This window comes from Tachypleus tridentatus, chromosome 9 (genome assembly GCF_004210375.1).
Source record: "Tachypleus tridentatus isolate NWPU-2018 chromosome 9, ASM421037v1, whole genome shotgun sequence".
Lineage (NCBI taxonomy): Eukaryota > Metazoa > Arthropoda > Merostomata > Xiphosura > Limulidae > Tachypleus > Tachypleus tridentatus.
The window spans coordinates 75,644,875-75,671,834 of NC_134833.1; the positions used below are offsets into that span (position 1 = coordinate 75,644,875).

General features: G+C 34.4%; 2 protein-coding genes across 2 annotated transcripts in view; one reads left to right on the forward strand and one right to left on the reverse strand.

The window, feature by feature from the left end:
• LOC143225524 (chordin-like protein 1) overlaps positions 1-5,635 on the forward strand; it is a 41,968-nt gene extending 36,333 nt beyond the window's left edge. Inside the window, exons 11-12 of the mRNA XM_076455139.1 lie at positions 2,534-2,632; positions 4,984-5,635. Of these exons, the coding sequence (XP_076311254.1) occupies positions 2,534-2,632; positions 4,984-5,141 (257 nt within the window). The 3' untranslated portion in view covers positions 5,142-5,635. The remainder of the gene's footprint in view (positions 1-2,533; positions 2,633-4,983) is intronic.
• Positions 5,636-18,734: 13,099 nt separating this feature from the next.
• Positions 18,735-26,960, reverse strand: part of LOC143225525 (retinal guanylyl cyclase 1-like) — a 39,159-nt gene continuing 30,933 nt past the window's right edge. Inside the window, exons 9-11 of the mRNA XM_076455140.1 lie at positions 26,320-26,406; positions 20,481-20,491; positions 18,735-19,545 (exon numbers count right to left, since the gene is read on the reverse strand). Coding sequence (XP_076311255.1) covers positions 19,116-19,545; positions 20,481-20,491; positions 26,320-26,406 — 528 coding nt within the window. The 3' untranslated portion in view covers positions 18,735-19,115. The remainder of the gene's footprint in view (positions 19,546-20,480; positions 20,492-26,319; positions 26,407-26,960) is intronic.

Here is a 26,960-nt window from a genome sequence, read left to right on the forward strand (position 1 = left end):
GACTTGAACATTGATAACAGCTGGAGAATAAGTATTGCATCACTTTGAGTAATTCTACATGCTTTCTTCCGGCCCGGCATGGCCAGGTGGGTTAAGGTGTGCGACTCGTAATCCGAGGGTCGCGGGTTCGCATCCCCGTCGCGCCAAACATGAGGGCCTTTTAGCCGTGGGGCGTTATAATGTGACGGTCAATCCTCCTATTCGTTGGTAAAGAGTAGCCAAAGATTTGGTGGTGGGTGTTGATGACTAGCTGCCTTTCCTCTAGTCTTACACTGCTAAATTAGGGACGGCTAGCGCAAATAGTCCTCCAGTAGCTTTGCCCTTCATCTTATTTATCAGGTTAAAATCAGAGACAGCTATGCGCGAATAATCCTCTTGTAGCTTAAGCTGAATGTTCAAAACAAACAAACATACAAACAAATTACATAAATACACAGCAATTGTTTAGTCAAGAAAGTCAAGAGTCCCCCAGCAATTTGGTTTTAAAATTTCCTAAATATCCGATACGGTTCCATAAATTCATTGCTAAATTCTAGGATTAAAAGGTTTTTGGCACATGCAGACATACATTTATTTACTAGTGCTGATTGGGTCATAAAACAAAAGTAGACTTTTTTTCTAAATATTTAAATCAGGTATAATCGTATGTCCAGTTTTCCGTCAATTAATTGTAGCGTAAATAAACGGGAAATTACATACTCCTTTTAAAATTCTTTGTGTGTGAAGTAGTTTCAGTTCATGTATTTTTGCGATCTATACTTTGCTAAGGCGGTCAGTACATTAAATAAATAAATGTTAGATCTGTAATGGATGTGCTGTTATACGTTTATTTTAATAGATACGTTTGTTTGAGTCTAGTTTTTTATGCATCTGACGAAAATTATTAGATGAATATTATGAAAGTCTTGCTTGTTCTCTAAATTTGTGGAAGATTCTTGAGAGTAAGAAGCAACAATATTTGTTTTAAGAAAAAGCTAGCATGTTCGAACATTGTTCAACGTTCTAGAATCTCACTTTAAACTACATAAACCAACGCGCCGAGAGACAGAAGATTATTATTGGTAAGCTGCAGTCAGTGTGTTTTCGAACTCGGAGGCTATAATTGTGATTAACGCCTATTAATTAGAAAACAGCAGAACGCTTAAACATTTCAAACATTACAAGGCAGTTAACGTCTGTGAATTAACTTCGAATGTTAGTATTTCTACGAGGACATCAAATATCTTCTTCGGTAAGATCAGTTTTTAAATAGCGTGAGGCCAACTAAGTTGGCTGGCTTAAGCAAAGTGTGACAATATCGACTCAGAATTAATTTTCAAAACCGGATATAAGACTCAGTATTATTTCTAAGTTTGTAACACTCTTGTATATAAACCATCATTTGTAATAACTACCAGTAATAACCGTTATTACAAACTGTATTGTTTGTTGTTTGTACACTAAAATATATTTGTGTTAAGAAAGAAAATTGTGTTTATTAATCTTTTTGGCAAAAATAATAAATTTGATACATATTAACACTTGATTAACTTCTAAATTCAAATTCAGATTTCCGGTTATTTGAAATGGTAATATGTTAAGTTACGTAACATAATAAATCAGAGAGTCGTCCGAAATAAATTTATACAGTGCATTTTTGCTTAATTTGCGAACTTCATGAACAGTACTTTAGGCTATGTAGCTCTGATTTTATCCGTAATCTCTTCTCCCCGATTTCAATGGAGAGTTGGTATAAAATATTTCCCTGGGCCGTTTTTCTTAATCTCCAGTTTTCTCCTACGGGTGTAAAAATTAAGCTTTGCTCACATCTATATGTCTTCAGTAGGATTTTAAAAATCGATATATAAGAATGTTGAATATTTAAATGTCGTTATAATATTTGCTTCTAACTTCAAATTATAAAATTGTTTGTTTGTTTGGTTTGAATTTCGCGCAAAGCTACTCGAGGGCTATCTTGGCTAGCCGTCCCTAATTAAGCAGTGTAAGACTAGAGGGAAGGCCGCTAGTCATCACCACCCACCGCCAACTCTTGGGCTACTTCTTTACCAATGAATAGTAGGAATGACCGTTACATTATAAACGCCCCCTCGACTAAAAGGGCGAGCAAGTTTGGTGTGACGGGAATTCGAACCCACAACCCTCAGATTACGAGTCGAGTAGCTTAACCACCTGGCCATGCCGGGTCTAATTTATTGTAATACGTGATTAAATGGAATAAATAACTCCGGCAAATATTTTTTTGAAGCATGTATATCTCCCAAGTAATCTCAGGCAAAACACAGAAAGAGTTGAAATGCTTGATAACTTGTATTTTAATATCCTGCTCCTATTTCAATACTACATTGTATACGTGTATGTTCATTGTAACACTTGCCAAAGGAAAGCGGTAGTCAGTTCAAAAGCCATTCAGTTTCATAATAAAAATAGTTCAGGTATTATAATTACTGTAGCGTGCACTATTATAAGTTTTAATGTTTAAGTTATCCGATGTATTTGTATGTTTGATTAAGCATATACCTTCATTATTTTCCAGATACAATGGGCGATTTTTCCGAACAGCACTTGTCAAAATCGGATTTTTCGGATGTTCGCAACACTTTTAAATTTAAACTAATGGGTTCCACTAAATCAAGTAAGCATTCTGTTTATGTTAATTGTAAATAGTTCAGCAAAGAAGAAAACTGTCGTGTGTGTGTGCATAAAGTACCGTGCAAAAGTGTTAACAAAAAGTCAAAATTTAAATTTAGACTACAGTTAAACATCAAAATTGTATTTTAATCTTCATATTTCAATACAAACTCAGTGGGAGTGACTGAGTTCAGCAAACAGTTAATACTTTATGTGCCTCATTTTGCTTTACTAACTGCAGACAGTCTTTCAGATATTTCTGCAATATATGTAATCAAAGTATCATGTGGAATATTATTCCAAATGTCTCTGATATCCCTTCATAAAGTTTCTTTCGAAGTAACTTTTTATTTGTCGAGTTTATGATCTATCAAATCCCAGATTTGCTCAATTGAGTTGAGATCGAAAATTTGTGGGACTCAATGCATCATTTGAATGACTCCAGCAATTTCTTTCTTATCTAAGTAATTTCTGTATAAATTGTATGAGTGTTTGTGGTAATTATCTTCTTGGTGATAGAACCCATTACCAACAATACACAAACCACTAGATATACCGTGATGGATCAGTATCTGATGGTACTTGCGCTGGTCCATTATACTATCTATTTTACAAATATATCATATCGCTTCAGCAGCAAACAATCCCAAACCATCACACTGCCTTCGCTATGATTTGTGTTAGGTGGTATGCATTGAGGTGAGTATCTTTCACCTTTCTTCTGTCGAACATACAACCTACGCTTTGATCCAAATATGGACTCATCCGTCCATAAAACCCTTTTCCAATCATCAACACTCCAATTTTTTTATATTTTTTTAAAACTTCAGTCTCTTGACAATATTAGGAGATTGAAGTAAAGGTGTTTTCACTGCTACCTGACCAAACATTCTATTATTGTTAAGTCTTCTTGATACTGTAGATTTGGACACTTTTCTGTCATTTGGTACATGGTTGTTTACTTCATGCTTGAGATCGGTTGTTGTCGTCCTTCTGTCCTGAAGGCTGCATAAACAGAGATACTTAACATCAGTATCGTTGAGTTCAGGTGTTCTGCCTCTTCCTTTCATATAATATACTTATCTTGGTTTCACGATCTAGGATGTATTTGACAGTCTTATCGAGAAGTCTAACCAACATAATGTAAAGTCTTTATATGAACTCTCTGCTCTACTGACAGTTTTCAACGCTTTTAGGGTTGTGGTATGATAACAAAACTTAACATATAGTGTTAAACACCATTTTTATCAAGATTTATTTGTGGAATGCTATTATATTGATATATTCTAGTATATACCGGTACCATATGCTAGCTTCTTTCTTTATGACTAAGACACTGCATGGGGTACCATGACAGTTATTTCAGAACCTAAATTGTATGTTAATCCAAATAGAACCCTTATGACATGCCCTTGGTACAAGCATATGGGAATTCTAAAGAATGATGAGTATTCTTTTCCTGATTTATTCAGTTGTCAACAGGTATCAGTGAAATATATATTTTTTTAATTTACATTTTGTAATATCATAGAAGAATTATCCCCATAAAACGGCAAAATATTCTCTTTTTCTAACAATTTTGCACAGTACTGTATATTAATTCTTAATGTCGCGTTTACCGTCTAAAAATTGACTTATAATGAAATGGTATCTTGCTAAATTGTTTTCTTACAAGATAGAATCTGTTATTTACTAGTCACTTATTGTTTCTTAATCTCCGTTACTGATGGCATTACTTATTTGTAGATTGTTTTAAATGACATTTTTAAGTGTTAGTTTGAGTCTGGTATTTTTCATGTGCTATAAAAATACAAGATTGACTCCAATACAATAATCCCAGACATTAAAGTAACTATTGTGCACCTGAAGATTCTTAGTTATTAATCTTCTTGTGTGTTTTTTTCTTATAGCAAAACCACATTAGGCTCTGCCGAGTCCACCGAGAGGAATGAACCGTTAATTTTAGCGTTGTAAATCCCTAGACTTACCGCTGTACCAGCGGGGAATATTTTTCTTCTTATGAAACATGAAAAAAATGTTTCATACATAATGAACTTGTTATGCACAACTTCAACCCATTTTTAGTTTTCTCGAAGGATGTACTGTCAAGTTTTAGAATATTATGAATTGCTTTTTACAGTTGAAAATATTACATTTAGTTCTGTCAAAAATTAGTTACGGTGCAGTTTTATGTACATTGACATTAAATAGACACTTTCCCATGATGGGAGGAGATTGATTTTATTGGCATTTGATTTAAAAGTAGAAAACTGTAAGATTTCTTTTAAAATTATATGTTACGCGCTAAAATAAATCTTAAAAAACATTTTAAATACAATCACTTTTCTTTTTCAGAACTAGTAGGACGATTTGCAAAGCGTTCTAAGAAACTTACAGAGCGTTGCAAGAAGAGATGTGGCCAGAAAATCTCTAGGCTAGAGAATGGACTGCGGCTTAAGAGAGTAGTTCTGAGTTCACAATGTTTGGCTAGTGACATCACTTTCGAGAAATAGTATTGTGAAGTTTCAACTGTTGACAAATGTTTATTTTAAATGGTATACGAGAAAATTATAAGCTTTAAATACTTTTCAATGCGCGAAACGTAGTGCTATAAAGCATTGTCATTATTTTATGTAGTATTATTCATTGTGCACCATAGTAACTCCGAAAACTCTCACCGCTCGATTTGTTGTTTGGTGACATTAATGAAGGCTGCCTGTGCATGCTTATGATATGTAAACAAATGGTCTATAAAGTTTAGTGACTGTCATATAATTTCAGTTATTAATATACCATGAAATAGTAATATATAGCAGAAAACGCAAGTACCAATGAATTTTTGTTGTTGTTGTTGTTGAATTCTATGCCTCTTACCTGCACGCCTTTCTTTTGTATTTACCACAAGAAGCACTAAGTGTTCACACAATATTTTCAATGTTCAACAGTATGGTAATCTGTTTTATCTGTGTATGTCCAAGTTTACTTATTTTGTAAATAAAGGCTATTTGAAAGGAAACGGTGAATTTTTAAGATTTATTTTTTCAGGCACAGTGTTAAATATGGCAAAATTCACATGCAAAAAAACTTGAGGAAGACAATGTGTTTGTTGTTTAGCACTTAACTCCGTGATGATTGTTTGTTTGTTTGTTTATGAATTTCGCGTAAAGCTACTCAAGGGCTTCTGTGTCAATTTTATTCGTTGGTAAAATAGTAGCCCAAGAGCTGTCGGTTGGTGGTGTTAACTACCGGCCTCCATTCTGGTACGTAATCTGAGGGTCGTGGATTCAAATCGACCGTCGCGCCAAACATGCTCGCTCTTTCAGCCATGGGGGCGTTATAATGTGATGGTTAATACCACTATTCATTGGTAAAAGAGTAGCCCAAGACTTGGTGGTGGGTAGCGATGACTAGCTGGCTTTCCTCTAGTCTTACACTGCTAAATGACGGACGTCTAGCGCAAGTAGCTCTCGTGCAGCTTTGCGCGAAATTTCAAAACAAACTCAAACCCATTCTAGTATATCACTACTGAAGTAGGGACAGCTGACGCAGATAGACCTCAATTAGCCGTGCGCGAAGAAAGTTCTTTAATCCTTCTTTATTATCTTTTTCCATCTTCTCACTCTTTCTCTTGAAATCGAAGTTTGATATGAAGATTATTTTTTACCTACATTTATTATCACCATTACTTAATAAAAAAGCTACTGTACCTTACTGTAGCAAAATGTAAGACTTGTAGACAATGATAATATTCTGAGAGAATGTTTAAAGGAGTGTAAGTTTTACGCTCTTGCCCACAGTTAATTTGCGTAAAGTCAAAGTTGCAAACATAACAACTATTTCTTATTATTTTACCAGATTTTCCTTTGCGCACCAAATAATCTCACTCAATGGAGGTTGGACACGATAAAACCAACTCTGTCAACATTTCACTGTTTCAAAATATTTGACCATTCTCGTTGCTATTTTTTCTCATAAGAGATGGAGAAAGATATTAAAATAATGTATTTTAAAGTTTTCTCTCAGTATTATCAGACACAGGAGGAACACTCACCCTTTGGGTAAGTAGAACTTCTAGTTCCTGCGGAAGGCTATTCAGCCTACGACCTTTTCTTGTCTAACAGTTATACAACAATGTATTTATTCTTGACATTTACTAATGTTTACCATCGATTAGAAAAAAATATTGAATTTTTAATTTAAAAATGAACTATCATCACATCATTACATCACAGAGTAGATTTTACTGAAGTAAAATTTGACAACACAATTACACTGCACAAAGTTTTTGCTTCTTGAACACTCTTGAGTGTTCCTTATAGTTTTTTGGCTGATCACGAAAATCACATCCAAATTTGCCCACCACGTACCGTTTCATCGAAATCTTCAGTTTTGTCATGTTTTTTCTTACATTTGTGTCAAAAAATTTCCGTTTCCGTTAGAGACCTATGAAAAATGTTTTGTGCGGTCTGGTCATGTCTAGGCATGAAATCAGGCCAGGTTGGAAGCTGTTCTGTGGAAGTATGCAGCCCGAACATGCCTGGGCAGGTCGGAGCCAGCTTGATACTGTCTCAGCAGGCTATAAAAGTGGCATGCATACACAGATGCTGCTCATTGGATTAATATAGACCTTATAGTGTGTACGTATTTTTCAGAATATAGCATTGCCTCAGAAGCACTGTAACAAGTAAGTTAGATGTTATGGACGTTTTACAGAACTATTGGTGTCGGTCAATATGTCTCGTCAATGTCGTAACAGCCGCGATACATTCTGCCCTATTTGTGACGAGTATACGCTTGTTCATCAGAGACGCTCAATGACTGCTCTTGTGAAGAAAGCATATCATCTGTACTTTGGCTGTAAAATTGATGATCAAGACCAGGAATGGGCGCCTCACATTTGTTGTGCGACATGTGCTGTCTGTCTGACAGCTTGGCTCAGAAGCACTCGAAAGACAATGCCGTTTGCTGTCTCGATGATATGGCGAGAACAGAAAGACCATTTGACGGACTGTTACTTCTGTTTGACTAATGTTTCTGGTTTCTCTGCCAAAAACCAAAAAATCAATTGAATACTCTAATCTGCCTTCAGCAATGAGATCCGTGCCACATGACGACAGTCTTTCAATTCCGAAACCACCAGAGGAATGGACCTTAGACGAACCAGATGAAGAAACTGCAATGCAGGGAACTGGCAGTGACATTGATCCGGATTTGAACCGTGCTCCTCAGGCGATCCACATCTCATAACACAGTCAGAATTAAATGATCTGGTTAGAGATTTGGGTCTGTCAAAAGAAGAAGCCAAATTGCTGGGTTCGAGACTGCAGGAATGGTGTTTGCTGTCACCAGGTACGAAAAATTTTTGTTTTTTGAAGCCGCCAAGATGATATAACCAAATTCTTTGCACAAGTTGACAGTCTCTGTTTCTGTGTTGACATCGAAGGATTGTTCTCTGCTTTGGGTTGTGGCCATGACTTGCAAGAATGGCGTCTCTTTATTGATTCAATGTTAAGTCTCAAAGCTGTTCTGTTACACAATGACAATGTTCACCCTTCAATACCTGTTTGCTATGCAGTACACATGAAAGAAACCTACGAGAACATGGAAATGTTGCTGAAGCACATTCAGTACAGCAAGTACAACTGGAATATCTCTGGAGATCTGAAAGTCGTTGCTCTGTTACTGGGACTGCAGCTCGGGTATACAAAGTACTGTTGTTTCATCTGTAAATGGGACAGTCGTGCCAAAGAGTCACATTATTCTAGACAGAGCTGGCCACTCCGTAAAAAGTTAGTGCCAGGATAGAAAAATGTGGCGCATGAAACGCTTGTCGACCCGGCAAAGATTTTTTTTGCTTTCTCTTCACATAAAATTGGGACTTATGAAGAATTTCGTGAAAGCAATGAACAAAGAAGGCGAAGGTTTTCGTTATTTAAGACAGATGTTCCCAAGAATAACTGAGGCCAAGATCAAAGAGGGCATTTGGCCTTCAGATCAGACATGTTATGAGTGACAAGCGGTTCGAAGATCTGTTAGTTGGACCGGAAAAGATTGCCTGGAAAGCTTTCAAAGACGTTGTTGACAATTTTCTTCGCAATTACAGAGCCCCACATTACATTCAGCTGGTATACAAACTTCTCAAAGCATACAAAACAATGAAGTGCAACATGTCACTCAAGATTCAGTTCCTCCACTCACACTTGGACTTCTTCCCCGCATATCTCGGTGCTGTCAGTGACGAACACGGTGAAAGGTTTTACTAGGACATTGCTACAATGGATAAACGATATCAGGGCAACTGCTTGCTGACTACTGTTGGACACTGCAACGTGATGCACCGGACATTGAATACAAACGAAAATCGGGAGCAAAACACTTAACTATGTTGAACTTAATAGCATATTAGAAACATAAACACAATTAAATACGTTATTGCTGGTAAACCGTTAACTGTCTATTTCTCAGAGTTCCTACATGATGAAGCAAAACCAAAACTATATTTGTGCATACCCACCAGGTACCTGTCACAATCAGTAAAAACTTTTCAGGAAGCAAAACTTTTCAAAAAAAATATTGTGCAGTGTTATCAATGAAAGTGCCAATTGCTTTTCTGTTATAACACTCATAAGATTTTCATTAAAAAAAGTATGTTTTACTTCTTAATTGCTTATGTTGTAAAAGTACAGAAAATGGCCAATATTCCCTTAAAACTTCACCTATTCACCTATTTTCTATGTAAAAACGGGCAAAATTGCCCATCAGGAATACCACCATTTTGAATTCTCCGATAATCTCCCAACGATACTTATCATACTTTAAGGCTTCTGGCAAGGTAGTGACGCTGTTGTATTCCTCTTTGAGGTGCACCGAATGAGCCAAGGCAAGAGTCGGATACTTATTCTCGTTATGGAGCACCACTCGTTCGGGTATAGGCAATTCCAATTACCTCGCACAGATAGGATACATTGTGACAGAAGCAGAGCCCACCTTGACAAGTGAAGAAGCTTGAGAAATGTCGGTGACGCATCCTCTGACTTTCGACTTGCACACTCTCATCTAACAAATCCCCACTCCTTAGATGTTAAAAGCTCGGAATTCCACTTGGTTAAACCAAGATTTCTGGAATGTTCATTTGAAAATTTCATTATGCAAGTCACAAAAGCAAAGTTTAAAGAGAAAAATAGATCTTTTCCATTTACTTCAGGCATAAGCAATTGGGAAATAACAATTTCTGCCCAGGAACAATGAAAAGTAAAAAAAATATATTACATAGAGCAATAGTGTAGTTGCTTGTTAATGATTTTTAGCTTTCATTTGCACTGATTTTTTCCTAAAGATGCAATAAAACTGTTTTATGATCAGAGTTAACACTTTGCTAAAATACCGTACATCATACCACTTTCCCATTTAACCTTTCCTTCCTAAACATACACTAATGGAACAATAGAAAGAAATAGATCACAAATGCCTGTCAGAAAAGTACCAAGATGTTTATAGAGAACGAAAATTGTATTTTAGCAGAACCCATATGCCAGAACTATGAATGTAATATAGATTAAGGAGGCATTAACATAGACAGTTAAATGATGGAACTGTGAAAACGCTACTCAGAAAAACTCACGAAATTAATTCTACCTGTATTCATATCCTAGGATTGTTGTTATTGTTGCTGTTTTGAATTAAGCATAAAACTACACAATGGGCTATATGTGTTCTGCCCACAACGGGTATCGAAAGCCGGTTTTTAGCCTTATAAATCCGCAGACATACCGCTGAGCCACTGAGGGGCTATAGCCTAGGAAGTGATAGCATTAAACTAATTTTCCCCGTTTGGAAATTGGAATCTGTGAAAGCAGTTTTTTTTTAGTTTATTTGTAGTTTTTTTGTGCGAGCTTTATACCGTATCATACTCCTTGTCGGAAACAAATATTGTTTCACCAGCGTGAATGGGTGAAAACAGCTATAGGAATGATATGTCTTCACCACAAAAAATTAAAAAAAAAGATAAATGGTCAAACCGCTCCCAGGAGAGCAGGGTACGGAAAAGTGTTGGTGATGTCATGAACAATAACATCTTATGGCCATTGAAGAGTTAGATCTAAAAGGGAAAGGAAGCATACTTACTGCTAAAATTCCAAATCCTGTGCCAGACGGCTTTGAAGTGATGGTAGAACAGATGTTGGTAGTAAATTTATTCCATGACTCTTTCTAGCTTTGATGTCTGACAAGCTGGGCATGGGTACAAACCTATTGGAAATTAATGAGTTTGAAAAGCGTAAAATATCCCAAAAGATGCAAAAGATATCCCAGGTTTGTTTTTGAATATTGTGCGCTCACTGGCATTTAGGAGTTCACCTTGAATGACGTAAAAATTGGGATTTGAAATCATATTCGAACAGATCTCGCCGAGTGTCTTCTAAAAACATATACTTTTACCATTTTTTTTTAATTATCCAATCAGAGATATAACAAATTAACATTTCCAAGAGGGAGGGACCTTTTATCCTACCTCAACAGAAGAAAATATGTTTTTCTCTATCTATCTTACGGTGTAATGCTACTTAATAACCTATATATAGTATAGGGAACTATACTTATAATGTAGGTGGGGTTTAGTATGGTAATACCCTAATATCTTGTTATTTATGTCCAAACATCGTATTCAGATCTGGAATGCTAACTTCAAGGACAGTTTTACTCTCTCTCCTCTTGGTGTAATGTGTTTTAATGTTTTTGTTTATTTTTCATTTATTTTGCATTTTTTGATCATTTTATTTGCTCGTTGTTTTTTTTTGTTAGCAACCACCTTTCAACTTCTGGATGCTGACATAGAAGTTGGTAACGATTTGGTATGTTATAAGCTAGATCATCCTCATCTGCTCAGTTTCTGTCTTAATCATGTAAGGCTGGCGAACTGGAGGTTAAACTAGTTAGGCGATGTACCCTCCGAAGACATTTGATTCTTACTTCTCTCAGTACCTCTAAACACCAGGACAAATTACTCGATAATCCACTTCATGATTTGTACCTGGGACTATATATTTGTGTTGTTGTGGCTGCGATTTTTTCCTTTCTGATAACTTTGTATTTAATTATATTCCATCTAAATTTTAGATATGCTGCGTAAGATTTATGCTGTATTTTCTTTGGATGATTTCTCTTTTTAATCTTCATAGTCTCTGTGCATGTGCAGTTTTCTTTCTCTATTCCCATACAGGATGAAACAATTAGAAATAATGTTCTCTCCTCTTCTGACACATTGGTTTCATCTCCAGTCTCCTGATCACCCAGTGAACTAAGGGTTTGTCTGAGATGTGTGGACACAACTGACTAATGCATTCTACATATAATGCATTGAATCTGAGTAGCTCATGCATAACAGGGCCAACTTTGTCACAGTATGATACATACCAATATAGCCACATCAATATTGTTTTCATGTTTCTGGCATGTACTACAACCATTCCTAATTATTACATTGGGGCATCGGTTCTTTTATTCTGTAATCTTAACTTAAATTCATTTTCCTGCAACATTTATATTCAACGTGCTATTATCTCTTCCAGATTTTTAAAGTTTATTAATCATTCCAATGAACTTTCTGTGGTAGAAATATTTCCAGTTGTGTTTTATGAAGACAACCAACTTTCTTCATGACTAAGTGTCTGTGTTCAGGAGCAATGAGCATATGCAATTAAAAATTATATTCTTGCGACAGAGATAACACTACCTTGACTGTGTTACAAATACCTAATTACATAATGTAAAATTTAAAAACCCCACCTATGTAAGTATAATGAGTGTTTTACTCATCCAGCTCAACTTGCTAGTATTAAACCATGAAACACTGCTTGGACAAACAAAGGAGACTTAACTCACTTCTATACATGTAATCGGACATTCCACTGTTTCTTCGACTCAATCTGGGAAGAATTAGATATATTTTCTATAGAACATCAGCTTGCTTATTTCAAATGTACAACTGACAAACAAATTCCATAGTATGTGGAATCAAAACAAACTGAGCTGAAGATTGAAGGTTCGCCTCTCTTCTAAAGTACAGGAAATTTATATTTCTCAGAATAAAATCAATATTCATATATATGTAAAAAACAGCTGGTTTGGGTTGAGAAATTTTTTTTATATAGATGAGCGAACAATGTTTCGACTTTCGGTCATCGTCAGGTTAACAAAGAAAGAAAGAGGTAACTGACCGATCGCTGACCACATGTTCGAAAGGTGTTGTGTAACTACTTAAAGCCATGTTGAACACAAAATACAAAGAACTACATGACTTACAAAAACAAAAAATAAACCTAGACCATCAACTGACATGCTGCATTAAACATGAAATTTACGGACTTATACAACGAAATATAAACCAAATCAACACTAGGAACGACAGGGACAAAAAGATCTGCCACAACAAAAAAACTAGAAAAAATTAAGATGCAAACAACAGAAAAAACACCAACACGATAAAGCGTTGACTAACCTCATAATTAACAAATCCGACCGTCAATTAAACACAGACGAGAAACAACTACTTAACAAAGGACTCAACTTCACAATAGCACCTAGGTACATTCCAACCATAGAAATCAAAACATGTTTAGAAGACCTAGCCAGGAGACTTGTGATACTTTCTACAGAGAAGAAAAACAAGGAAACAACCAAACACAACCAACAGAAAGAAGACAACTTAGATAATTTTATTGACATCCAACAGCTAAACTTCCCAGGTAAAATTACAAATTTATATTTTCCAGAAATACCTAAAAACAACATCTTAAACGATTTTTTCAAAGAATTTTCTCACAAAACCATCAACATAATTTCACAAAACAGAAAACTAAAAAACAACCTTACAAAAAAGAGACATTAATTCCATTAAAAACCTAAAACAAGACAAAAACATAAAAATTCTAAAAGCAGATAAAGGAAACTCTACAGTCATAATGAACACGAATGAATACATCCAAAAAAATGAATAACATCCTATCAGACACGAACAAATTTAAACAATTAAACACAAATCCAACATAGACACACGAGACACAACTGAACAAATTACTACTACAAATGAAAAAAGCCAACACAATTTCACAAACACTTTATTCCTACCTACGTAAAACCGACTCACGCACACCGCAAATATACGGCATCCCCAAACCTCATAAACCAGATTGTCCATTACGACCAATAATGTCCACATATGAATCGTTTAATTACAATCTTGGTAAATACATAGCATGGGCATTCTCCAAATATGTAACATCAGCCAGCTCATTCATCAAAGACTCTTTTAATTTCAAGTCTAATCTAAATCAACTTAATCATAAAGCCTTAATGGCCAGTTTCGATGTTATATCCCTCTTTACAGAAGTTCCAACCACTGAAGCCTGCAAGAAAGCCTTAGAACTCTATATCCGAGACCCTAACCCAACTATAGAAATTCCCAGTAACCAGTTAGCAACCCTTATGGAATTCACCACGATAAAGACAAACTTCATGTTCAACAACCAAAACTATATACAAACAAATGGCCTAAGCATGGGATACCCAGTATCACCAGTCCTAGCCAATATTTTTATGACACAAGTTGAAACACAAGCAATTAACACAGCATTACATCCACCACTATACTGGTACAGATATGTAGATGACACGGTTGCGGGATTTAAATCTACAGAACACATACTTAATTTTTTCAATCACATTAACTCTATACATCCCAACATTAACTTCACATGTGAACAGGAAGAAAGCTATCAAATATCATTTCTTAACCTCAAAATTACAAGAACTGACACACAATTCAAAACAGAAATCCACCGAAAAATCACCCATACTGGACTATACATTCCTTGGGACTCAGCACATGAAACAAAACAAAAACTCAACATACTAAGAAACCAAATAAACACAGCCGTAAAACTATGCTCACCAGATAAAATTAACGATGAATTAGACAAAATAAAACAATACTTCATCAACATCAATAAGTTTCCTCCACAAACCGTAGAAAACATTATAAGCACACACCTACACAGAAAGCAAAATCAACCAACTAAAGTAAATACAGCTCACGAATCAAAAAAAACCACGAAACCATATGCTGCTGTATACCATATATTCCTGACATCAGCAAACAAATAACCAACATTTGGCAAAAATTAGTAACAAAATATGACATTCCAGTTAATACCAAATTTATTCAAAAACCCGGCACAAAACTGAGGTCTATACTATGTAAAAACTACACTGACAAACACCACACCAACATTACTTATAAAATACAATGTGATAACTGCGACGACTTCTATATTGGAGAAACAAGTAGAAAAATGGAAACCAGATTCAAAGAACACAAAAAAGTCACCTTCACACGTTTTCGAACACTGCAAATCAAATAAACACAATATAACCATAGAAAATACTCACATACTAAATAAAGAAACAAACATAAAACAAACGCAAAATTAAAGAAGCCTTACTTATACAACAACTCAAGCCCAAAATAAACCAATACAAAGGAACACCTTTATATCTATATTAATATATATATTATCAAACATCTAAGTAAGCATGCCTTCTACATTCCATGAGGATTTTCAAAAATTACAGGAATGGGTCAACCACCTTTCCCTGAACTTCTCCAACTTCCCAAAGAACATATTATGCCTGCTAAGTGTAATAAAGATTTTGTTAGCCTTTTTCTAGCCTCGGATTGTGTCATGTCTTTTTATTCCCCATCTGTGGAATTAGCTTGGTCTTAAAGAAGTGTTTAGACATGATATCTCTCTCAGTATCTGTTGAAAGCGAAGTCAAGAAACCAGAAAGCTTTATGAATTTTAATTGCATAGTACTTCAACTGCGTGGTGAGTGTTGCTATTTGAAATAGTTTCTATATTAGTAAAATGGTTGATTAAACAGCGAATCATTTATTTATTATATCCATTTGTAGCAAAATGACCTTCATATAGAAACTGAAAAAGTGCTATATGTTATTAATTAGAATCAATAAGTGGTCAACAAAGATGTTAAACATTTTATTGGACCTTTACAGTCAGTTTATATAACTAAATATTATAAATAAGCGTCCTAAGAGAAGTGAAAAACGTCAGAAAATGGAAAAAGTATGATTTGATATAGAAGGAAGAACTATAATCAGTACCTTAGATCATAAAAATACAATCAGTTTTCTATATCAGTATTTATAAAAAAAACAAAAAACGACAGTAACGTTTCAGTAGTATGTTAGTAACATTATTCTCTCATAAAAGCACATGTAATTGAAAAATACAAACGTAAATTTAAATCTGTAGCAACTCCACAGAAGTACAGAAACACCACTGTAAGACACACAGAATACACCTAATAAGACCTTTGTAAAACACATTTGAATTAAACCTATACTGTTTTGTCAGGTACACTTTTATTATGCTAAACCTATAATAGATGTACATTGAATAGAAGACTGTCAGCTTTTGTAAATGAAAATTGTCATACTTAAATATAAACATTTGAAATCAAATTACCCTTAGTAACACGGCGTATATATAGAATCTTAATAACAGTATCCACCATTTTATGACACGCACAATATACCTAGTAATACTACCTAAAGAAACAAATCCGTAAATATAAAACGTACACAATAAATTGAAATCTGTACTCAGTCCCATGGGCTTTTTTTTTAATATACATAATTCACCTAGTGACGCCTACAGAAACCTTAGTAACAACATCTACGTATAGTAAAAGTAACCACATACAGAACTTAAATGCCAGAATCCTCCTGTAAACTGTCCGTGTATATAATGAAGAAAAATGTCACGGCTTCTATTTACGTGTAACAAATTACATTAGGTTGATGATACACATAGCTAACATTTTTGACTCCATACGTAAGCTTATTCACAGCAACATTTAGTCAGAGATAATGTGTAGAATATTTATTTCAATGAATTTACCAGAACAACAAAATGATCAAATTTTAACCTAGAAAAAGAGTACTGTATTACATTGATATTACGTCAAACATTTCAATAGATAGACAACGTTAGACAACACTGTTAGTTTTGATTGCCACGACATTGTTAGAATTTGTTTTGACACATGTCCGAAGATTTTTACCATGTATGACTGATGATGATAAGAACAATAAAATTTATCTAAAACAATATAGATGCAAATACGTATTATGTGTTTGTACAGGAAACATTACATTTATTAAAGTTCATATAAGTTTAATAAATAAATATCACAGACGCACTACAGAAAAGTGCACCGTTCAGATTTTCGTAACAACTTCACAATATGATACTCATTTTCACAATACAACATCAAAATACCAGTTACTGTTTGTAGAAAAAATAATTTTTGACAGATTTATATAAGTAAAAGCAATTTAAAACAAATGGATAATATGCTGAAATATGAACTATTCAATGATTGAAATTATCTTGTTTGTAGTTTTTACTTTTGCAAAGTACGGTTAATACTGTTAGAGGAACACTTGTGAAGCCATAGTAAAGAGAGAGAGAGTGGCATCAGATTTGTGGTGCCAAAATTACTCTACAAGTAGTTGCCAAAATTTACAGTCATGCTATTCACGACATTGAAATTATTACAATGTTTCGACTACAATAGATCTTTTATTGTGCACTATTATTATCAAAGGTAATATACTTTAATTGTCGTAACTTTTTATCTATTGATTCAAAGTATTAAGCCATATTATTACCGAACATGTACCGTACCGTACATCTTACAATTTTAATAACTGACATTATTGGAATATGTACGTCATAGGTCACTCTCCTCTAGTCAAGACTTGGTGGTATTACTTCCATATTCCAACCTTTGGACACAAAGGTGAACGATAACTGCGGAGACATTTAGCAGAACAACAAATTTCCATCGTTCACGGAGCCTCCTCCTAGGAATATGTCTCGCTCTTACCACATCATTTATAATCTGATTTTCAAGATTAAATCGTAAACTCCATGATTTTTATGTTTAAAATGGGTTATAGTTATTTTTGTTGAGAATGTAACATAATGACTAGACTGTGAGAGCAATATTGTGTGGGTTGTATGTTAAAATTTCGTTATTGGTGGTTTTAGGTTGAACTATGCTTTACAATGTTTGTTCGGTCAGGTGATTAAGGTGCTCAACTCGCAATCTGAGGGTCGCAGGTTCGAATCCCAGTCACACCAAAGATGCTTGCCCTTCCACCCGTGAGGGTGTTTTAATGTGACAGTGAAACCCACTATTCGTTGGTAGAAGAGTAGCCCAAGAGTTGGCAGTGTGTGGTGATGACTAGCTGCCTTCCCTCAAGAGTTACACTGCAAAATTAGGGACGGCTAGTCCTCGGGTAGCTTTCATGTAGCTTTGTGCAAAATTCAAAAACAAATAAACAAACTTCTAGATTCAAATTTCTGGTTATTTGAAATATATTGTATAAATTTCGTTACATTTTTTCTGTGTTCATGTTGTTAAAGTACGCTGTGTTTCTTTTCACTGAAATTTATTAAATGTGCTTTACTCTGAATGGAATGTGTTAGTATTTTGTTCAGGATGAGTACTGTTATTATTTGTTCTGTGTTGGTAGTATCAGCTAGTGTTTTGCTCTCTATAGATTATCTTAGTGTCATGTCAGGTGTTTGCTTTGTACGTGGGTTGCAATACCGTCTTCTCAGTGTAGATTGCATTGATGTTTGCTCTATGTAGTTTAGCTTAGTATTTGTATTATATTTGTGTTTTTCTTTTTGGATTATTTCAGATAGTATTTGTTCTGTGTGGGGTGTGTTAAGTAATGCTTATTTTCTGCAGATTACTCAAATGAACATTGTTGTTTTTATTAGTGGAAAGCTACGCAATGGGCTATTTGCACCCGAGGAAATCGTACCTCGGATTGTTGCGTTGTAAGTCAGTAAAGATACCTCTGATTCACCAAAGGACAATCACTTAGAGTCATAGTTCATATCATCGAAAGCGCTTACACGTAAAATACCCGTGTATTCAATGGATATATATGTTTCCTAAAATGTTTGATTTACAGATAAAAAAATATTGTGTGAACAATGTTAAAAGGGTAGACAAACGGTTGATATATATGAAATATATTTTAAAAAAATTGGAAGTTGTTTTGCTTAATACAGAACCTAAGGCTAGGCATCTGATTGAGTGCCATTCAAAAAATTCACATTTTTACATAGGTTTTGTCACCTTCAAATCAAATACAAACTATTTTCAGCTTTTCTTCCTTGAAGCCCCCATCTTCTTTATTCGAGAGATTGACAAAACTTTGTTGGATAACATCTAGAAAGTGACTATAATTTTCAAACCGAGAACCATTACCTATAACCGACACTTGTTTGTTTCATAACATTGAGAAAGTGACTGGCGTTTTCAAACTGAGTGCTACTGATATGATTAACATTGTTTAGTTACATAATGTCAACAAAGTGACAAGTGTTTTAAAACTGAGAATTATTACCCACAATGCTTGTCATGCTGGATATACTACTGCTACTAGAATTCGAGTTGTGCACATTCAGTTCGCCATCTTTATTTTTTCTCATGTTTTTATTTACGTCTTTTGATCGTTTTGGAGCGAATGGAAACGTCCAATTTTCGTTTGATTTATTCATTTGATGATTGTGGATAGAGGTCTGTGGTGGCGAAAGGAAATATTTAGAATCGTTATAAGTATTCACCTTATTCTCGATATCGGTTAAAAGCGGAGTCGACAGTAGAAGATTCGGCGCTAATTCATCAATGTTAATCTCTGCTGATGAGGTGTAGGAAGAGTTACAGGCGCCACTTTCCTGGTTCACAGTATTGTCAGTTTCAGTTCCATCTACCTTCTTCCTACCCATGGCCTTAAAAATATTTTCGCTTTTAAATCTGTAAAATCAAAAAGTAATTACTGCTTTTGTGAAGACCATTCATGCTTCTAATCAACATCATGATATGTATCGTCTTTCAAGAATGTGTTTATCGTTAGACTTTGTAACCGTGCAAGTAATAGAATTGAAAAAAAAAAAAAAACTTTCTCAAATGACAAACTGAAAGAGTTTCAGATATGAAGTACCACATCGCCTGGGCCTGGCATGGCCAAGCGCGTAAGGCGTGCGACTCGTAATCCGAGGGTCGCGAATTCGCGCCCGCGTCGCGCTAAACATGCTCGCCCTCCCAGCCATGGGGGTGTATAATGTGACGGTCAATCCCACTATTCGGTGGTAAAAGAGTAGCCCAAGAGTTGGGGGTGGGTGATGATGACTAGCTGCCTTCCCTCTAGTCTTACACTGCTAAATTAGGGACGGCTAGCATAGATAGCCCTCGAGTAGCTTTGTGCAAAATTCCAAAACAAACCACATCGCCATTTTATAACACTAATCCTAGTAATTAAATCATTAAAATAGTTGGTTAATTTGTTAATGTCTTTTGACAAATACTAAAACATTGTAGATTATTCGGCACTGGAATGGTGTTTTTCTATGCAACAATTTCTTTTTCTACATTGCCTGAGGATATATTTCCATGGATACGTAAATTATATGAACAGTACAACATCGAGTGTTTGTATGTTAAATTAACATTAATTTTTAAATTAAAAATTCCAGTGTCTAGCTATTTCAGGACATGACTGACAAAGATAAGCACTCTCCCATACATGAAAATCAAACACTGTGCAGTTATATCATTGTCTTCGAGAGAGTAAAAGAACAAAATTATATGTCGGCAGTCAACACTTTAAAAATGTATAACTTTCTGGTGTGGTTTAGTTATGTTTTACTTTATTTCCTTATTTCAATGAATTAAAGTAAGAAATAACTTACCCATGGTTGTCCTCATTGCTGCAATTGTAAAGAAAGGATTATAAGTAATTACTCTTTAAATAACGATTAGAATATTAGAAGTACATCCACGTTATTATCGTAAAATATTAGTAAAATCAATGTGTGTTGATTCAACACATTCAGTTATGCATCAAATAAAGTATCAGATTATTAAATAACATCAGCCACCGAAAACAGATGGAGTTTATGTATGCCCTCCCTGTGTATATTTGTCAGCAAAATTTCTCGAAAATGGCTGAATGGATTTGGAAGAATGTTGGTAAACATTTGGGTTATGATCCAACTTAGAAGTTATTATTTTTGGAGGGTCAAGGTCACAGCAAGGACATGAATATTCAAAAACTCCCTATCTATTAACATGGTGAGCATGTATAGAACATTATTCTTCATTGTCCTGCCAAACATAGTTTGTGTCCTTTGAGAACGAAGAACATACGAACATATTTTTATATTTTTTGGGAGCCGAGTATGATCGACGCTACGTATCAGAGGTATGCACTTTACTGAGTGACCCAATAGTTAAGTCAGATGTTTGACTTTCTCAAGGCTTTCATAGTACACGTGTACTAAACTGTTAAGTGCAACAAAGTTCATTGTTATATATTCTACTTATGTAAATCAAATATAACCGATAAAATCAACAAAGTAAGATTTCTTACACTAAATCGAAAATGTTCGTTTATTGTTGTTCTTTTTTTTTAAATTGGACAAAATGATCTGAAAAATTCGAACTCAAGATTTGACTAATGTAAATGGGCAACATTTAGTGCAGGTGAAGTAAAAATATTCTGTAATGCTAAATAAAATACGTTTTTCTTCTGGAAATGCATACATCAGTTCTCATTTCTTTGTTCATTCTTTCGTAAACAAACAAAAGCCATCGTATTCTTCTTGTATTTTTATAATTTTCAAATCCAAATTGCATTACATGATATATTTTTTGTAGCTCATGTGTTGTAATTTTGTTTACCATATTTCAAGTACACTCAGTGTTATCTTTATCAAAATAACAATCCTTCAAAAAAGAGAAAAAATTATTGTAATTTATATGTTGTTTGTTATTGCTATATTTAAGAATGATGTTTATTAATATTGCTTTTACGCACCCTATCACACAGCGGCAAGCTTGAGGACTTATAACGCTACATTTGGAAGTTTAATACCTGCGATGGGCACAGTACAGACAATCCATTAGTCAGCTTTGTGCTTTACAATGAAAAACAAGTATCTCTGGTTTCATATGCCAGAGCCAGTCCTCTATATTTTAAAACTTTTTCTGGCTTCAACTAAAAACATCAGGTGCTGATTCACCAAATGTAGTTTTTACTTTAATAATTATCTTTAATGTGCTTGTACCAACAACTTAATGAACACTTAAAGAAATTAACAAGTTTATTAAAAAATGTTCTCTTTTATGCAATATGGTTTTTCTTGCTGGTTCTGTAATAAAAGTATTAAACAGTTAAATTAAATTCTTAGCATTTAGTTCCTAGCTGAAACTGCCTTCTAGAAAAAAAATGTTCTATTCTGTTTTTAGAATTTCATATTTAACAAACTATTAGATTCTACTCACAGATCTTGTATTTATTTTCATATTTACACTGTATTAAATACTTGTCACTGCTCGGTAGCCTCAGCCAATGTGGCTTTGCTTTAAGAAAATACACACATACACTTGGCACTGAGACTAGATTCAACATAATTTGCCTTCCTACAATTTTCATAATGTTAATATTCACTGTTTATTTAACATTATGTTTCTGTCATACTAGTAATATATTACGTTATACATTTCCCTCTTGATAACTTCGTACCCTGGATTAAGATGTTCGACTCGTAATCTGAGGGCAGCTGGTTCAAATCCCCGTCGCACCAAGCATGCTCGCCCTTTCAGCCGTGAGGGCGTTATAAGTGACGGTCAATCCCACTATTCGTTGGTAAAATAGTAGTCCAAAGGTTAGCGGTGGGTGGTGATGACTAACTGCCTTTTCTTTAGTCTTACACTGCTAAATTAGGGACGACTAGCGCAGATAACCTTCGTGTAGCTTTGCGCAAAATTCCAAAAAAAACAAACAAATAAACTTTGTGCCCCCAACCCCAATAGCATAGTAGTACTTTTGTAGACTTACAATGCTAGAACCCGGTTTTCGATACCTGTAGCGGGTAAAGCACAGATAGCCCATGATGTAGCTTTGTCCTTAACTTTATAAACAAAGAAATATTGTAACTTTACATTTTAAGGCTTCTTTTACACTACCTACTATTCGGTTTTAAGGAGTAAAAAACCGAATCCTTGGCGCACCGCATCTTTATGCACATGTGCCAGTTAATATTCGTCATCTGGCCAAGTAAAACAAATATATTCGCACAGAACTAAAATTATAATAAATACACTTAACAAAAATAACTATTGGCAGTAATAAGCTGAGTAAGAATACATTGATTCCAGTAAGAATTCAATTGGAAATTACTTGGATGGCAATTAGCTGCAACAAGGAGAAAGAATAAAACAGATGACATTTCCTATTACGACTAAAAGAAAAACCTTTGATGAATTACCAGATAAACTCGTCTCCTTTGTGCCGTGTGGAGACGAATCAGAAGAGAAACTCAAAAAAGTAACACCTCAACTAGTAATCACCATTATAAAAGTTAAATAGAGTAGATAAGTTTAAATAATCTAAATTACACAAATTTTAACTATAAAAATACTTGTTACTAAACTTTCATTTTTATCACTAATTTTATTTTTAATTTCAACAACGAGGAAATAGATTACGTATATATTCATCTTTAATTTTACAACAAAACTAACATGGCCAGGTGGGTTAAGGCGTGCGACACGTAATCCGAGGGTCGCGGGTTCGCATCTCCATCTCGCCAAACATGGTAGCTCTTTCAGCCGTGGAGCCGTTATAATGTTATAGTCAATCCCACTATTCGTTGGTAAAAGAGTAAGCTCAAGAGTTGGTGGCGGATGTTGATGACTAGCTGCCTTCCCTCGGTTCTTATACTGTTAAATCAGGGACGGCTAGCGCAGATAGCCCTCGTGTAGCTTTGCGCGAAATTCATAAACAAACCATTCGATGAATGGTAGGCTTTATCTCCCTTACCTAAAAATAGCTGTATGCAGCCACTTGATACCTTTATGTAAATTCCACTTTTTCATTACAAAGTGCCTCAATGACTAAAAATTTCATTTGAAATGTAAGCTAAAAACAGAAACTTTCCTGAAAAATCTGAAATAACAAACACTTAGAATAAGTTTAATAAAATAGCATATTTATAGAAAAAAGGAGCTTAATTGTATACTAGCTTTATTTTGTGAGATATTAGATCTGACACTAAGGAGTTTTGAGTAATTTGGGAGTGGAGTGAGAACAGATTCTCTTGTCATAGAAAATTATGCTACAAAAATTTAAGTAAATTCACTATTTATTTATGTTGTAAGCTGACTACTTAGTGTTCCTTTGAGATTTCTGTTTTATTACTATTTTTAATACAAATTGTTAAGGATTTACTATCATATATCTATTTTAATATCGATGTTTTTTAAAGTTAAATCGGTCAAGAGATGACGGAGCTGTGAGCTAAAAGTTTGCACATGAAAAACTCAGAACCATATACTTATAAATGTAAATAACGTATACTGTTAAGTCTTTTTTTCTCTCGAAATTCTCGCCTATTCACTGAAATTGTAGAAGATTCTCGGGTGTAAGAATCAACAATATTTGTGTATGTGTAAACACTGGTGTATTGCCTATATGGCTGTGCAGGCTTAAATTTCTAGAAACTCTCCTCACGCCCATAAATTAACTAACACGACGTAACCAAAGACAGTATATATATGTATATGTATATATATATATATACTACTGGCTTGCTACAGTAGGCATGCTATAAATCTCGGAAGCTATAACTGTGATTAACGCTTATTAATTGGAAGCTTTGGATATTTTACCAGAAATAGTCATTAATTTCGAACATTACAAAACAGTTAATTTCAGCAAGTTCAGCCGGACGTTAGTATTTTTATGAAGGTATTATACAAATTCAAAAGAGAAAAACTTGACGTTAAGTGAATTGTTTATTTTTGAATTTCGCGCAAAGTTACACGAGAGCCTTCTGCGCTAGCCGTCTCTAATTTAGCAGTGTAAGACTAGAGGAAATGAAGCTGGTCATCACCACCCACCGCCAACTCTTGTGCTACTTTTTTACCAACGAATAGTGGGATTTATCTTCACATTATAACGCCCCACGATTGAACGGGTGAGCGTATTAACCTCCTGGCTATGCCAAGTCTTTAAATGAATTGCATCTACATTAATTCAAGGTTAATTTGCTCATCGAGCATACGCGATTCGTCATTGTAACCCTCTGATTACGAGTCGAGCACCGTACCGTCAAAGAGCTTGAAATTGATTTAAATGATTTGAATTTAGAAGTTAAATAAATGTCGATATGTATACAACTTATGATATTTCCAGCTCGATAGATACACACGGTTTTTGTAATACAATCTATTTTAATATACAAAGAATAATAACACAATTTACAATGACGAATCTCCGTCATATCACACATGCTCGCCCTCTGAGATATAGTGGTGTTGTAAAATGACGAATGAATCTCATTATTCGTTGCTAAAAGAGTAGCCTAAGAGTTGGCGGTGAATGGTGATGATTAGCTGCCTTCCATCTAGCCTTACACTGCTAAGTTAGGGACGGCTAGTGCAGGTAGCCCTCGTATAGCTTTGCGCAAAATTAAAAACACAAACAAACAGTCTCTTGAAATTTCAATACATGACAAAATGAAAAACAATAACAAGGTATTAATGTATTGTTTGAAAATGAATGTTTAAAAAAGTGTTTTAGAAATCAAGCAAGAACACTGTGTAACGAATAAAAACAAGTAATTTAATATATGCAAACACTGCCAATTAAAATCCCTTAAAATAAAATATTATTTAAATTTTTAAATACAGCTTCATTCTAAACCCCTCGCCACCTACCACTCATGTGCAACTGTTTTATGATGTGTGTGTGTTTTTCTTATAGCAAAGCTACATGGGACTGTCTGTTGAATCGAGCCCCTGATTTTAGGGTTTGTAAATCCGTAGACTTACCGCTGTACTAGCGGGGGGCTGTTTTATGATTTTTAACTTAGATGAACCCAAATTTTCAGTAAAAATACTTCTGTTAACGCATAATAATTTTAATATTTTTACTTCAGTCTCGAACATAATCATCGTTATTTAATGAATTAATAATTAATTACAAATACATTGCTTTTTTATATAATTTAGAAAACTTGCAAATCATAGAAAATCAGATTTGATAAAATCTTACTTTTAGATAATCGTGCTTTGACACCTATTTATCAACAATTCAAATAACAATCAATGAAAATTAAAAACAAAAATTATACCTACAAGTTTCTTTGGTAGTTTAATTAATAACGTTTTTACAATCATTATTGTTCATTAGCTCAAATAACTTTCTTGTAGAAATAATGAAATGATCTTAATTTTCTTTTTCCTTTGAAATAATTAAAATATTTATTTGCTGTTAAGCCGAAAAGCTGAACAAGGTTCTCTGCTCGCTGCGGTATTAAAAACCTATTCTTAGCCTCAAAAGCTTTTATGACTTTCCGCTAAGCCACCGTGGAGCCAAAATAATTAGAGATCACTAACATAATAATTTTATGCTGAACAGAATAATGTTCAATGACCTTCAGTTCCATTTTTTCTTTTCCTCAAGGTGAGTTTGACATTAAATTAATCATTACATATATATAAATGAAGAAATAATATAGTAACTAACCCATCATCTTGTGGAGGCGGTGGTAGGTATTTATCAAATCCTGTCTTTCCACACAACCAGTAAGTGGGCTGTTTTCCTTTGCCCTGAAATTACCATTACAAAAAGAAAGACAAATCAAACTTTACATATTTTGATCAAAATCATTTTTACAACAATAGTAAAATACAGTTTATTCTATGACTTTCATCCGCGGGGCTATTTTATGTACGAAAAAATGAAACAGCTCACATATCTACGAAATGGTAACTTTGTTCGTATTAATTCTCTCAAAAATTCAAAGTCCAACTTAGTTTTTATTATGAAAACAATAATATAATAAGTATTCTACATACGTATTACTCCTGTATATCTCCGCATAACTACCTACTCTACTGCATGTAACATTGTTATCTTAGTAAATTATTCATTTCAAAATTTTCTTAAGCTTAACATGCTACGAAAACAAAACATAGATATTTGCAAAGATGTCCCAAAAGTAAGTAAATTTTTTTGAAAAGAAGTCTAAACCTTCTTCGATGAAAAAACAATTATGTTCTCGTTTGCGTCTTTCCAATAGAAGGCAGAATCAACATAAAAATACCGAAGGGACTTTTTCTTTAAATTCATGAGAGCTATATGAAATTTTAAGCCCATTAAT